This window comes from Notechis scutatus, chromosome Z, assembly GCF_049901735.1.
Source record: "Notechis scutatus isolate UNSWTSFEM ecotype Mainland chromosome Z, rNotScu1.2, whole genome shotgun sequence".
Taxonomy (NCBI): Eukaryota; Metazoa; Chordata; class Lepidosauria; order Squamata; family Elapidae; genus Notechis; species Notechis scutatus.
The window spans coordinates 117805588-117820560 of NC_142025.1; the positions used below are offsets into that span (position 1 = coordinate 117805588).

Below are 14973 nucleotides of genomic sequence, written 5' to 3' on the forward strand. Positions count from 1 at the left end.
AAGGCGCTAATAACACATCGGAATTATTATTTAAAAATGCAACAACAACAAAAATTTAAAAAATAAAAGAATTGAACAATTAAAAAACACACGTGTAGGCTTAAAATGATAGATAAAATACTTATTGTAATGTAATGTAATTTGTTAATAACTAAATGAAATAAAGAGAATGAGAGAATGAAATTAGGAAAGGATGGGAACATTTTAATTATTATTCATGATTTATAAAAATTTAAGTGAAGAGAAACCTGAAAGAAATATGAAAAAATTATGGAAATATTATAAGTGTTCCTAAGGAAGTATGATATTCAAATGAAAAGAAATGTTAAAGATGTTAAAGATTGTAATTATAACATCAATGATAGAGCTGAATTGGAATAGAATAAGTATTTTATTTACTATCGTTATATATATTTTTTTCTCTTTAAGAACATGTACCAAGCAGAATTCGATTGGAAGTTATGTATTATATTGAATGTTATAATTGTAAAGGCATAAATTGAAGTTTTAAATAAGAGTTGAATGGACAAAATTAAAAGATACAAAGGTGTCATACTCCAATCAGTATCTACAGGGGAAAATTTGTTTAATGAGAAAAGAAAATATGAAATTGAAACAGGACAGACAAAAGTATAAATATAATGATTAGAAAGACATTGAAACTTAGAAAAAGATGTATCATTGAATTTAGATAGATATGAGATAATTAAAAACAAGGTTGAGAAAACCAAGGGAGGGGAAAAATTATGGAGAAAATGTTAAAATAGTAATAAGATATGGAATAGAACACAAATACGAACATGAAATTGAGTTTGTGTCTGTATAGAGAAGTGATAACCTGGGATCATGCTATTCTCAAAACAAGATATTTTATTTGTATTATGTTTTGTGAAAACCCAAATAAATTTTTTACAAAAAGAAAAAAGAAAAAACCACCGGTAGGAAGAATCCTAAGAAGAACCCTCCCCTCTTTATTTCCATGTCCCTCAGAGAAGGCAAAGAAAAAACATGCATAGAGAAGAAGCAAAGCAATCCCTGCCTCCCAGCCTGGATGGCCTCAAGTAACCCCAATTTGAAGACTGGAAGAAAAGGCTGAATTGACAGGATTAAGGATTTGAGTCAGAAAAACACAAAGACTCAAAGAATCTCCATTTCCCCAGGGCTAGCCTTGACCCTGCACCACCACCCAGGAAAGGGGTGGGAAATACAGATTAGACTAGGTTAGAACACAGCATCTCATCTGTGGGAATTTATTGTTTTGATAGAATTGTAAGAAGACATGCATGTTGGCCTGGGAAGAAACTACATTGTATGTATTTCTAATCTCATGAGCCAGGCTGAAGCTTGAGAATTGTGTGTAGGAAGGCCTCTGCTATGCTAAAAACCGGCCTTAAACCAGAATTTGCTGATATGATAGTTACTCTAGAGGCAACCCTTAGGAAATAGGACCATAAAAGGGAACTCGTAAATAAGGGCAGGGAGGTGATAGAATTAGAGTGGTGGGAGATGTAATCAGGAGATAATTTATTTTTTTATTTATTTAGTTTAGTTTGTCAAGCATGTATGAGGAAACTATAGGTGTGAACATAACATATAAACGTGTATTCATTTTATATACATATAAAATGTATTCATTTTAGACGCTTTGGATAGGTAGTGGTGACATGAATACTAAGCCAATAAAGAAAAGGTGGGATGTAAATTTGTAATATTTATTTGTAAATTTATAAAATGTGCAAGAGAATATAAGGCATACATATTGATGGTTAGGTGTGCCCACTGTGTGTGTGAAGTAAATAAAAGTACCACTGTTTTCTATTGGAAGTTTTGGCTGGTAATTGTTTACTTCGAAACTAGACCACGAATCCCACATAATCTAATCAAAATAATCTGATCAAATAACCCCATCTCAATTTCAAAGTTCCAAAAGGGTATAAAAATTCCTCTATACTCCCCATGCCAGCCTCTCTAGGCTGTCCCAGAAGCCATGCTGAGTCACTTCGCGTCCCATTCCTAAACATAGGTAGTCCTCGACTTACAACAGTTCATTTAGTGACCATTCAAACTTACAACGGCACAGAAAATGTTCTTTCTGTGCCAACTCAGAAAGCTCAAACTGCCCAAGGAGTTGCTGGTGCAGTTCTACAGAGGAATTATTGAGTCTGTCATCTGCACCTCTATAACTGTCTGGTTCTGCAACCCAACAAGACAGACACAGATTTCAGACAGTATGGATTATCTTGTATTGTGAATACCTCCTGCGGGATGAACATACTCTACAGCAATTGTGAGCTTGTGAAGATTGGACTACAAAGCAAACAAGAGATAACAGCTAAGTTTGTTTGGAAACATAACATACCGTCAGAGATTGCAAGGCTCCCCGGCTCGGCTCTCTCCGTGGATTGGGGCTCCGGTGAGAGAGAGGGTGAGAAGGAAGAGAAGAAGACGAAGGGAGAGGGGGAAGAAAAGAGGCTGCAGGGCTGGTGTTTTATACAGGCTGCAAAAACAAACGAAGCGGCTGCCGCTCCCAAGTCTCTCATTAATGCTAGATCTGTGGCAAACAAGATGGATGATTTAAGGTTACAGGTCTCTTCGAGTAAGTTCGAGTAAGTTCGTGAAAAGCTGTTGTGTGTTGTTAATCACCGAAACCTGGTTGAACCCAACTATCCCGGACATTGTTATTGAGATGGACGTTTTTTTATTACATCGTCTGGATAGAGACAGAAATGTGGGGAAGTGCAGAGGAGGTGGAGTGTGTATGTTTGTTAAAGAGACTTGGTGTACAAACTCAGAGGTTATAACACGTCACTGCTCTTTGGAGCTGGAATATCTGTCTGTTAGATGCAGACCCTTCTATCTTCCACGGGAATTTAGCATTGTTATTATTCTTGCTGTTTACATTCCGCCGGATGCAAATGTAGATTTGGCTCTGGGCTTCCTGGGTGATGAAATTGGCAACTTGCAAAGCAAATTTCCAGATGCTGTATACATTATTGCGGGAGATTTTAATCATGTAGATCTTCGTGTCGTCCTCCCTAAATTCTATCAACATATAAGGTGTGCCACTAGGGGTCGAACACCTTGGATAAGGTCTACACGAATATTGTAAATGGATACAGGGTGTTACAATTACCACATCTGAGCCAGTCGGATCACTTGTCCCTGCTTCTAGCCCCGGAGTATATTCCTCTGAGAAAACCGGCAGGGTCGGTAGTCAAGACGGTGAAAAACTGGCCAGAGGGAGCAATGGAGCAGCTAAAGGACTGCTTCGAACAGACAAACTGGGAAGTTTTTGATCATTCTGATCTCGACGATCACACGGCTGCGGTGTTGGGGTATATGGCACACTGTATTGATACTGTCACGGTGGATAAACGAATCCGGGTTTATCCTAATCAAAAACCTTGGATGACCGGGAAGGTTAGACGTTTGTTGTACGCAAGAAATAAGGCTTTTAAGTCTGGGAATGATCTAGATTATAGTGCTGCAAGAACGAACTTGAGGAGAGGTATTAAGCAAGCTAAGGCCGAATATAAGAGGAGAATTGAAGATTGCTTTCTCAGTAATAACATGAGGCAGGTTTGGCAGGGGGTTCAACAACTAACGAACTATAAAGCAAAAAAGGTCTCTTCGGATGGTAGTGCGGCAGTGGTTGAGGAGTTGAACAATTTTTTTGTCCGATTTGAGATCCATCAAACTGAAACTGTCCCTTTGCCATCATTTACTCAGCAGAGCCTCCCCTTCATTGTGAATGAGCAGGATGTGAGGCAGACAATGAAGGCGGTTAATTCCAGAAAGTCAGCTGGGCCCGACTCAATTCCTGGTCGGGTGGTAAAAGATTGTGCTGATCAGTTAGCTGGGGTATGGACTGAAATTTTTAATCGATCCTTGATACAATGCGTGGTTCCTGTTTGTCTCAAGGCTTCCACCATCGTTCCACTGCCTAAAAAGATGCCCACAAATGGTCCGAGCGACTATGGGCCGGTGGCTTAACTTCTATCTTAATGAAGTGCTTTGAGCAGCTAGTTCGAAATTATATTATCTCCTGCCTTCCCGATTCCTTTGATGGGCTTCAGTTTGCTTACAAAGAAAATAGATCAACCGAGGATGCAATTATTACTGTGCTTCACATGGCTTTATCCCATTTGGAAACACCGGGAATTATGTAAGAATGTTGTTCGTGAGATTTTAGTTCTGCCTTCAATACCATCATACCGCACAGATTAATAGCCAAGCTCAAAGATCTAGATCTTCCAGATTCTATTTGTTTATGGATATTGGATTTTTAACAAATCATCCACAAAGAGTTAAACTGAATGATTATATTTCTACTGTCAAGACACTTAGCATTGGCACTCCACAAGGTTGTGTCCTTAGTCCACTACTGTTCTCCATCTATTCATCTGATTGCACAAATAAACATCCCAACAATAGGATAATGAAATTTGCAGACGATACTACGCTTGTAGGACTTATTTCTGGGGATGATGAGTCTGCATATTGGGATGAGGTACTACAGCTATCCCGCTGGTGCAAGAACAATAATCTTCTATTTAATATTAAGAAGACCAAGGAGGTTATAGTGGACTATAGGAAAAAAAGAGCAGACATTCAGCCACTGTATATAGAGGAGTTCGTGTGGAACAGGTGGTTGAATGTAAGTTTCTCGGGACCATCATTACAAATGACCTGACTTGGAGCGCAAACACCGCTGCTTTAATTAAGAAGGCACAACAACGGTTGTATTTACTAAGGATTCTTAGGAAACAACAACTGGCTGAGAGTCTACTGACTACCTTCTATCGGAGTTCAATTGAGAGTATATTATCCTACTGTCTCTGTGTATGGTTCTCGAGCTGCACAGTGGCAGAGAAAAAGGCAATTCAGAGGGTGATCAAGACGGCCCAAAACATCATTGGCTGCTCACTCCCCTCTTTGGAAGAACTGTATAGGAATAGACGTAAGAGGAAGATACTTAATATATTGAATGACTCCTCTCATCCGGGACATCAGCTCTTTGAACTATTACCATCGAGAAGGAGATTTAGGGTATTAAGAACAAGGACGACCAGATTTAAGAACAGTTTTTATCCAAGTGCAGTTTTGAGTTTGAATGCAGGGTCATAAGATTTTTGTGGAATTTAAATGGCTGAGAGTAATGGGGTATTTACATTTTTAAATTGCATAGAGATTATTGTATGGTTGGTTGTGTTTAGTTCAATTTTTTTTCTTTCAGTGGCGTTTGTCCAGTTTTACTTTGTGGAAGAGCACCTCATTTCGTTGCACCCGCTAGCGAGTGTAATGACAAATAAATTCTTATGTCTTATGTCTATGTCTTTGGGGGTCCATTGTGGTTCCTAAGTCGAGGACTATCTGTAAATGGAAACCTCTTTTCCTGCAGCTTGCCTCCAAATTCATCAGCTCCTGCATTTTTCTCCTGGCTCGGAATCGACCTGATTTTACTTCCAACACATCAGTTTAAATAACCTTATGCAAGTGGCAGATTAACTTAGGTCGTTCTCCATCCCAGTCACGTTTATATGCAAATATTCCTTGATTTATAACCATTGACTTAGTGACCATTTGAAGCTACTATGGCCTGAAAAAAAGGTGACTCACAGCCGTTTTTTACACTTACGACCATTGCAACATCCCCTTCATCACGTGATCAAAATTCAGATGCTTGGCAATTCGCTCATATTTATGACGGTTGCAACATCCGTGGGTCATGTTGATCCCCTCATTTGCGACCTTCTGACAAGCAAAAACCCTGGGGAAGCCAGGTTCACTTAACAATGGTGTTACTAACTTAACATCTGCAGTGATGTTAAGTAATGTGGCAAGAAAGGTCATAAAATGGGACAAAGCTCACTTAGCAACTATCTTGCTTAGCAAATGGAAATTTCGGGCTCTGTTGTAGTCATAAGTTGAGGACTACCTGTATTTCTTAACAACTTCCAGAATAATATTTCCAGAGTTGAGTTTCTCAATAAGCTATTTATTTTTTGCCAAAAAGGGCTTTCCTGATCTTCAAAAAGTCACTAAACAGATAGTTGTAAATCAAGGACTATTCAAATGGAAAAACTCAGGCTTGGTTGAATTATGGGTACATAAGGACTTGCTTAAGAGAAAAGAGACTCTGCGTTCAAATGTCACATCTTTTAAGATTGGGAACACATGCACATACAGGACCTTGGTTCCCCAGCCCACATGGGGAATTCTGGGAATTGAAGTCCACCCATCTTGAAGCTGGTTCCCCAATGTGGGAAGCCCCCCAGTTTCCTAGAGAATGAAATATTTTGGGTAATATTAAAAGAGACAGAATATTTTATTTCCAAAAGAGAAATGGAGATATGTGTTCTTAAAGGCAGGAAGCAGCCCCAGACTTCCATCCATAGGAAAACAGCCTCAAGCAGAAACTTGAAGAGAGTAGTCTTTAAGAGTGGAGATTTTTGTATCCATTCAGAAAGATTGGGCCAATCTATTCATAAGCAAAGAGATTCCAAATAAGCAACACAATTAGGCAAGCCAAAACTGACAAGATTAGCTCAAACACCTAGGATTTGCATTTCCCCTTTTGCCTGTAGAGCCAGCCATGACCCTTACATGACCTCATAGGAACCTGGCAACAGCCATTAAAATATTAAAGGACACATTCTTGCGCAGGAACAGGCATCTCAATCACAAAGCCTCAAAGAATGTACCAAAGCCAACCTACCCCAACTCCATTTGATCAGCCACCTCAGAAACATGCTGATGTCACTAAAGTTTCTGGCATCCAAATAAACAGAGACCTTCTATCCTGGAGTCTGTAAAGCCAGACTCCATTTTATTTCCAGCGTCTTTCTCCCAGCTTGGGACTGGACCAAATTTTTCTTCTAACACCAGCCAGCATGGGGAATTCTGGGAGTTAAAGTCCACCCGTCTTAAAGCTGCTCCTACCATAGATTGTAGAACAGCCAAGGAACTCTGTACATCTCTCCAGAATTTAACAGACAGAACAAAGTAGCTGGATACAATTATCTTTCTGAAGTTGCTCTAAAGTTTCTTCTCCTGGTTTCATCGAGGGGACTTGGTGCACTGGAGACAGTTGGTCAATTTGCATCAGAAGAGAAGAGACACCCCCCCCCCCCCCACTTTTGTTTTAATTGCATAGCTCAACCAAACTTTTTATGCTGCATGACAAAGAGCTCAAGGGAATTTCAGCAGATCCAAGTTGGAGTTTCATTATTCATGACTGGACAAGTAAACCTCGATGATTCAGATGTCTACAGAATTTCCTAGTTAAAAATCCCACCAAGCCAACCTAACACCTCTTCTTGACATCCAAGGTTATAAGATGTCTTGGGGAGCCCAAAAAGTGTCTCTGCTTTACCCCACAGGCCAACATGGAAGCCACCCATTCCAGCATTCCATTTCTGACCTCCTCTTTCCAAACTGATTCGTGTGGATGACCCCCATTCTCGGTCCACTCCCTTCCTCGGTGAGTGTGAGGCTTTTCTCCTTTCGATATCTCTGACAGTGCATTAACTCCATTTGATCTCCTGAATTATTCATCTCCGTGTGGAAACATTTCTGGGCAGGGATCTCTTTTTAAAGAGACATTTTGTCCCTGGCACTTGGACTTCTCTTTCCAGAAGTAATAAAACCTTTTGGAGTCTCGTCATAAAGGCATTTCTTTCTCTGCTCTTCCAAAACTCTTTTGGGTGCGATTCTGGGATTTTTTTCGCAAGGATTCCTTGCTCGAGCATCAATCTGGTCAGAAAGTAGATGTCCGGCTTTCCAAGTCAGCGGTGAAGGTAATTTTGAAGGCACCTTTTGGCTGGACTGAACCCAAAAAAACTCATAAGCTTGCAAGCTCTCAAGGAAAACACGTCGTTGCGTGATAAGGCAGGCTTTGGTAGAGATATAAAAGGATTGAGCCAGAGAGAGAGAGAGAGAGAGAGGCAGTCGGATGGAGTGAGTGACAGCTGGAAGGAAGAAAGGAATGATGGAGCCCTTGAAAGAGGCAAAGAGCACTACTACCAACCCACCCCATTGTATCAATAGCCTAAGGGAGAGGGTGTTTGGAAACTCAGGATCTGCCTAAGATTTCAGCAAGCTGAGGAGACGTAGACAATCAAAAAGGACAGAGGACAGCTTAGACAATTGGTGCGATAGGACCAAAAGCAGAGATGAGGCAGATATACAACATTTTCACTGAAGGAGAGGTCCTAACATTACGAGTAACAAATCTTGGGCAGGCAATTCCCTTTTTCTCCTCCTAGGAAAGAACCAGGCAGAAGATTCGATGGAGGAAACGGAGATCCCCGATGGCAGAGAATGGAGCGTTTATTCCTCCCCACCCACTTCGCGTAAATTCCTGTGAAGAAGCAGAACGATTTGTAGAGCAGCAAGAAGACACAGGAATCCGCGATCCGGAGGAGGTCAGAGGATACGAGGAGATCTTGGTGCTCCAAAGATTGGGGAAGCGGGCAAGGGAATGATCAAGAGGGAAGTCTTCCCCACCCACCCAAGAACTAATAAGATGGGACCCCCTCAAGCACGGTGAGAGAAGGACGAGTCTCGTGGAAGGGTTCGTCAAGGACTGTGATCCCTGAAGGTAACCACAACTAAAAATTGGACGGGGGCAAGTGGTGGGGGCTATAAGCAGTGGTGCGATTCAGCCAGTTCACACCACTTCGGGAGAACCAGTTGTTAACTTTCTGAGCAGTTTGGCGAACTGGTAGTTGGAAGAACTCGTTAGGGCAGAGAACCGGTTGTTAAATTATTTGAATCCCACCATTGGCCGTAAGGAAGAGGGGTCGGAAACTTCGCTCCTATGGCCCAAGCTCCGCCTTCCCCGTTGACCCCCAGCAACATTCCCCGCAACTTAAGCTACATCGCCGGCTTGTACGAGAGGGCCTATTATCGCACGGCCCGTCCAAGCATCGCAGAGGATTCGGGAACCGAAGGCTCCGAATCCGAGTCCGAGGGCAGGCCGCGTGGCAGGACCCAGAGACGTCGCCATCTCTTCAGGGGACCCAAAAGTAGGGGAAGGCGCCGAACTCGCTCTGCCCCGGCTCAGGGTAGGATACGAGGAGCATCACGCAGCCGTAGCCCCAGGACTCGCAAGCGGGTGCGCTTCGCCGACTCCTTGGGCCTGGAGCTGATCAGCGTTCGGCAGTTCTGGCCCAACGACCTTCCACAGGTGCCAGAGAGGGTCCACAACCAGCTGAGGCGTGACTCCCTCAGCCACTTTGCGCCGTGTCTGCCATTCTGCCCGCCGGTGAAGGTAACAAAAGTTGATCCTGCCCGGAAGCACCTCGGGGTGGGTTTGGGTGAGCCTAAAAAAAAAAGTTAGAACCAGGCAATCGATTCAAAGTTTTCTTTTCCCCAGCAAAGGAAAAGAACAGGGTGTTCATTTCCTTGAGGGAAAAAAAACAGGACCATTTTCTAACCAGATCTCGGAAGATCAAAAATGTCTTCCTTGCAACAGAAATAGTGCTGCCTCCAGTGGCCACACGGGGGTGCTGTTGTAAACCAGTTTTAACCAAGATACCATTTTTAGAACAGACTATTTTATTGAGAGAATAGAATAGAATAGAATAGAATAGAATAGAATAGAATAGAATAGAATAGAAGCTGGAAGGGACCTTGGAGGTCTTCTAGTCCAGCCCCCTGCTCAAACAAGTAAACCTATACCATTTCAGACAAGTGACTGTCCAGTCTCTTCTTAAAAATCCCCAGTGGTGAAGTGCCCATGACTTCTGGTGGCAAGCTGTTCCGCTGGTTAATTGTCCTCACTGTTAAGAAGTTTCTCCTTCATTTCTCCTTCATTGCTTCTCTCTTTGGTTAGTTTCCAACCATTGTTGGATAGACAACAAGGGTTTTAAAAGGTGAATTAATATGTGCCCTGTCTCTCCAGATCTAGAATTCGAGCCATTTTAAATTTCTATCTAGATAAAATAATCTTACAGGGGTGCCCACGGATCAAAAAAGTCAAGTTGGAAGTTACAGGTTAAAGCTCCGTGGAATGTTTTTTTATGTTCATTGCGCATAAAAAGCAGGTAGCTTTGACCACACCAACCTGACCTTCATTCTCCATCCTTTTGACGATGCCTTCCAGACACCCGTGTAAAGTCTTACAGATTTAAGTTTCCTTGTGCTAATGACAAATTTCCTTAATGTAGACAAGAAGGTGGGCTCCAAAAATCTAGCCATCCGTGGGACGGCCAGTTTTCTGTATCGCTTTGCTCATCCCGTATTTTGCAGAACCCTGTACGGTGGCCATGCTGGAAGAGTCTACCTTAGTCCATTAGAGGGAAAACAACAAAGTTATGACCACAGGGCTATCAAATTTAAACCTGCTGAATAATGCATAATCCAGAAGTTATGGCTATGTCAGGTGCTTTATCCAAGGAGAGTGGCTTCCATTACTTCTAATTAAAAATAATAATCATGTCAGTGCATTACAGCATTGAAAACCTGGCCTTGAACCGTTGCAAAAGATCTGAATGAAGAAGAAAAGCCGCAGAAAACCATTTCTAGGAATAGGATACGCAAAGAACAATTCAGGCTACAAGGAAAAGCCATTATCGGAAACTGTGGTTAGTACCATAGTTTCGGCTGCCAAAAGTCTGGGTTTAGCAATTCAATATTATTTTCTGCTGATTTCTTTTTAACTATGCTTTGGGCTTTTAGAGATTATTGAGCTGCGCAGGTGGTAGGGAGCAATCTCTTAAGGTTCCTAACACCCTGGAGATGTTCCTGTATCTTCAAAGTAGTAAGAAGTGTTATCGATTGGTCTGTGTGGATGGGGTATTCTATCATACGAGCTTAAAAATGTCACTTTCTCAGCTCCTTGGTCCTGAAAATCTGCCCCAAATTGAAATACGTAATTAATTTCTTCATTCCAACTAATTAGAGCTTTAGGGGGAAATTCTTGCAATCATATTCTCTCTCTCTCTCTCTCATTCCCATTTTCCCTTTTCTCTCTCTCTGCTGATTTTCTGTCTCATAGCTCCCCCATCTTCCTTGGTTTTCCACCTTTCCCTCCCCTTTTCTCTCCCTTGACCTGCCTCCCTTTCTGGTCTCCTTTTTTTTGTTTGCATCATCCCTTCATCCTTTTCTCTACAAGCCCACCAGCTGAGAAGGCTTGGTTGTCAGTTCAGTTTCACCCCCACCTGCTCAAGGATAGTCTGATCTCCCTTATTCCAGCTTTCCCACTTATATCTATATTCTCTTATGGTCCCCATCATCTCTTTTTTTTTTATTCCATTACATTTCCTCGTGATTCTTCTTCTTTCCTTGCGATTCCTTTTGGTTCTCCCTGTTTCTCTTATTCCCTTTCTAGGCAGGATTTTGATAATTTGCTCCCTTTTGCTTTGTGCTTCCTTCCTTTCCCTTCAATCTCTCGTATAGTACTCGTTTTCATCCTTTCAGTCCGGTGCATCTACAATCCTACACATTTTCCTTACCTTTCTGCCTTGTTTTTCTTCCAATCAACCCGATTTCCATCTAATCCAGTGGTTCTTAAGATGTTTGACCCAATTACCCCAAACCTGATATCCAAAGATTTTATTACACCCAGAATCTTCTTTTACAAGCACCTCACCAACCACGGCCCTAAACTGGATCCCCGACTCACAAATGAGCCATTACAAATTTATCCATCATCCCTCAGAATATGCCACAATTAGCCCTGTTTAAGAGCCACTGTTCTAATCTTTAAGGCAGCACTGTGATTGCACACTTATGGCCGCCATTTTGACTTTTTTTTTAAACTTTCCACGGCACTCCCCCCTGCTTCTTATACTGCAACAAAGCTACAATTTCTCAATTTATTAATCCTTGCGGAATGGTGCAGTGGCCTAGAAGTGGAGCTCTCGCCTCACAATCATGGAGGTTGTGAGTTCAATTCTAGGTAGAGGCAGATATTTCTCTCTCTGGGCACCATGAGAATATATCTGCTGAACAAAACTCCACATTGGCAACAGGAAAGGCATCCAGCCGTTAAAACTGTGCTAGCTCCATTCAGTTGCCCAGATTCCACCCCGCAAGGGATTATGGGGTTGTTAAAGTAAGATGATTAATCCTTGCTCTCCCATCGTTTACATCCTCAGGAATCTTGGAACCTGCAGACTCGGCTGCTGGAGCCAATGTTCCCAGATCCTCTGAGCATGCCTGATTTTCTGTCCCGTCTTCTGGCCCAGTGCGTGCTTTTGGAGGGTGTCCGGGCCGAGGGATCCTGTGTTTCTGGCACCATCCGTGTAATCAACCTGGCCTATGAGAAAAGGGTCTCTGTGCGATACACCTGGGACTTTTGGGCTACCGAGCACGAAGCTCGTGCCTCCTACGCCGCCCCTGCAGGGCGGGACCAGGACCACGCTGACCGCTTTGCCTTCCGTCTGCCTCTGCTAGTCCCACTTTCCGCAGGGGCGGTGCTCGAGTTTGCCCTCTGCTACATGGTGGGGGGAAAGGAATTCTGGGACAACAACCAGGGACGTAACTACTCTCTGCGGCCTCCTCCTTGCGTAGCCGAGGAAGATGAATTCCCCAGCCCCATTCAAGATTGCTGTGAAACTGGCTGGATACACTTTCTGTAGGCGAAGCTCTGTCCCCAGAAGAAAAGATGGAAAGGCTTGTTGAACCTTTAGTTTGATAGGAAAAGTAGAAGATCAAGGTTGAAACCTAGAGGTACCCAGGCATTTGGGCACCCACACCCACAAACACACCAGAATTGACTCGGACAATTGGATTTGCTTATCACTAAAACAAAATCCACTGCTTGTAGCTTTTGCGATCCCCAACAGAGCATTCACACAACCCCTGACATTGGGCCATCGCTCCGCAAGGAGGACCATTCTCTGTTTACATTCTCTTGCTTGCGATCCAAATCCAGTGTCCATGTTGAGTGGGGAAGTCACTGAATGGAGGTGTCCTCCAAAGCAGAGGTGGGCAGAGATGTCCACGAGAAAAGGATAAAAAAAAAAACAACTCAACATATTAGCCACAATGTCATCAAAGCTAAGTTCTACTCTCCCATCCTATAAACTAAACTTGATACCCTGGAGGTTTTGGAGAGAAAGGGATCGGAGTAAAAGAGAATAAGAGTAGAGCAACAAAGATGATTGGGGACTGGAAGCTAAAACATATGAAGAATGTTGCAGGCATTGGGTATGTCTAGTTTAATGAAAAGAAGGACTGGGGTGACATGATAGAAGTCTTCCAATATTTGAGGGTCTGTCACAGAGAAGACGAAGTCAACCTATTCTCCAAAGCCCTGAAGGCAGGAGAAGAAGCAACGGATGGAAACTAATCAAGGACAGAAGCAACCTAGAACTATACAGAAATTTCCTGATAGTGAATACAATAAACCAGTGGAACGGCTTGCTTTCAGAAGTTGTGGATGCTCCATCACTGGAAGTTGTTTAAGAAGAGATTGGACAACCATTTGTCGGAAATGGTGTCGGGTCTCCTGCTGGAGCATGGGGTTGGACTAGAAGACCTCCCAAGGCCCCTTCCAACGCTGCTATTCTGTTCTGTTCTGTATGGTTCTCTTCTGTTGAAATGCCCATCTTGTACATTGTACACTGGGGGGGAAACACATCTGCATGTACGTGGATGAAGATCAGAGATTGTCTTCGATTTCCTGTTTTCCTTACTTTGGGGAAAACATTCTGGATCTCCATTCCAAGGGACTCATTTGCACGTGCTGTTTCTTCATTTTTTCTGCATGAATGAATGTATTAACACTTCTCTTTGCAATCCTATTTTACTTCTATGCTGGCTGGTTAAAGAGGAAAAAAAAAATCACCCTTGTTATTCCCGATGAGGTGTTTCTTATTATTTTCATCTATGCGTCATGGACCCTGATCCATCTAATGTTTTTTTAAACCCACCAAAAACCCAGAAAAGTTATTTTAGAAACGGCAGGCCATCTTTTAGCATAAGCTGCAGATCAGTGCCTTTATGGGGGGGGGGGGGAGGGGGGAAACACTCTTAGCATTTCAATTACTTCTATGGTTGATGGATTTCTAAATTGTTTTCTAGCACAACACTAAAAGAACTCAACAATGTCTGAATGACACTCACACAATAGCGGATAGCAATACAAGAACTTTGAGCATTTGAGTTTCCAGAATTCTCAGCAATAGCCATACTGGCTAGAGCAGAAGTGAGGACCTATGTCCCCTTTATGATTGTGGACTTCAACTCCCAGAATTCCTGTGCCTGATCATGGTCATGAAAGGGCCATGATTTCCCACACCTGGGCTAGAGGATTCTGGGAAAATCCCAAGTGCCATTTCTGGAATAAGTAGTTTGATCCACAATGGGCATGGGAAGAACCTTAATAATCACAGATTTTATAACACTTTCTCCAGATCAGTGTCTCTGAACCTCAGTAATTTTCAGATTCGTGGACTTCAATTCCCAGAATTCCTCAGCCAGCAGCAGGCTGAGGAATTCTGCGAGTCGAAGTCCACACATCTTAAAGTTGCGGAAATTGAGAAATGCTGTTCCAGATTCTATTGCATTTTATCTCTGAGCTGACCGGCTTTGCTCTATATAACTTAAAAAGTTAGATGTAAGATGGGGGTCCTTTCCTAGGGGGGCACTGTTGGGAATTCTAGGGCACCATTATGGGCCCTGCCACCCAACTATCTCCATGCCCACCAGAGACCCAATGACTGAAAATGTCCGGAGTAATTATCAGGCTATATGAAACTGATAACCAGTTCAATCATTTAATTATTCATGTATTTGTGTCTCATTGACTGGTGAATTTAAGGGGGAGATGGAGATGCATCTGTTTCTGCTAGATATCAAAGAAACTTACATTCATTCATTCTTCTTAATAACTGAAGGGGGGGGGATGAATCATCTCTTAAATAAATAAACATGGAAGGAAAACCCAGAGATTCCTAATTCACATTTTATACCCAGGAAACACACTTTTTGGCCTAAAGACCTGCAGTTCTTTGGATCCAG

General features: G+C 42.5%; 1 protein-coding gene across 1 annotated transcript; it reads left to right on the plus strand.

Annotated features, from left to right (window-relative positions):
- Positions 1-7931: 7931 nt before the first annotated feature.
- PPP1R3E (protein phosphatase 1 regulatory subunit 3E) lies at positions 7932-13813 on the plus strand. Its single transcript, XM_026683099.2, has 2 exons — positions 7932-9274; positions 12105-13813. Exons 1-2 carry the CDS (start codon positions 8822-8824, stop codon positions 12585-12587), a joined length of 936 nt encoding a protein of 311 aa, XP_026538884.1. The 5' UTR covers positions 7932-8821; the 3' UTR covers positions 12588-13813.
- Positions 13814-14973: the final 1160 nt, after the last annotated feature.

Excerpts from the sequence above, each read along its gene's own strand:
- PPP1R3E (XM_026683099.2), top strand. The coding sequence starts at position 8,822 with ATGGCCCAAGCTCCGCCTTCCCCGTTGACCCCCAGCAACATTCCCCGC. Across the intron at positions 9,275-12,104 it reads CATTCTGCCCGCCGGTGAAG|GAATCTTGGAACCTGCAGAC; the intron begins GTAACAAAAGTT and ends TTACATCCTCAG.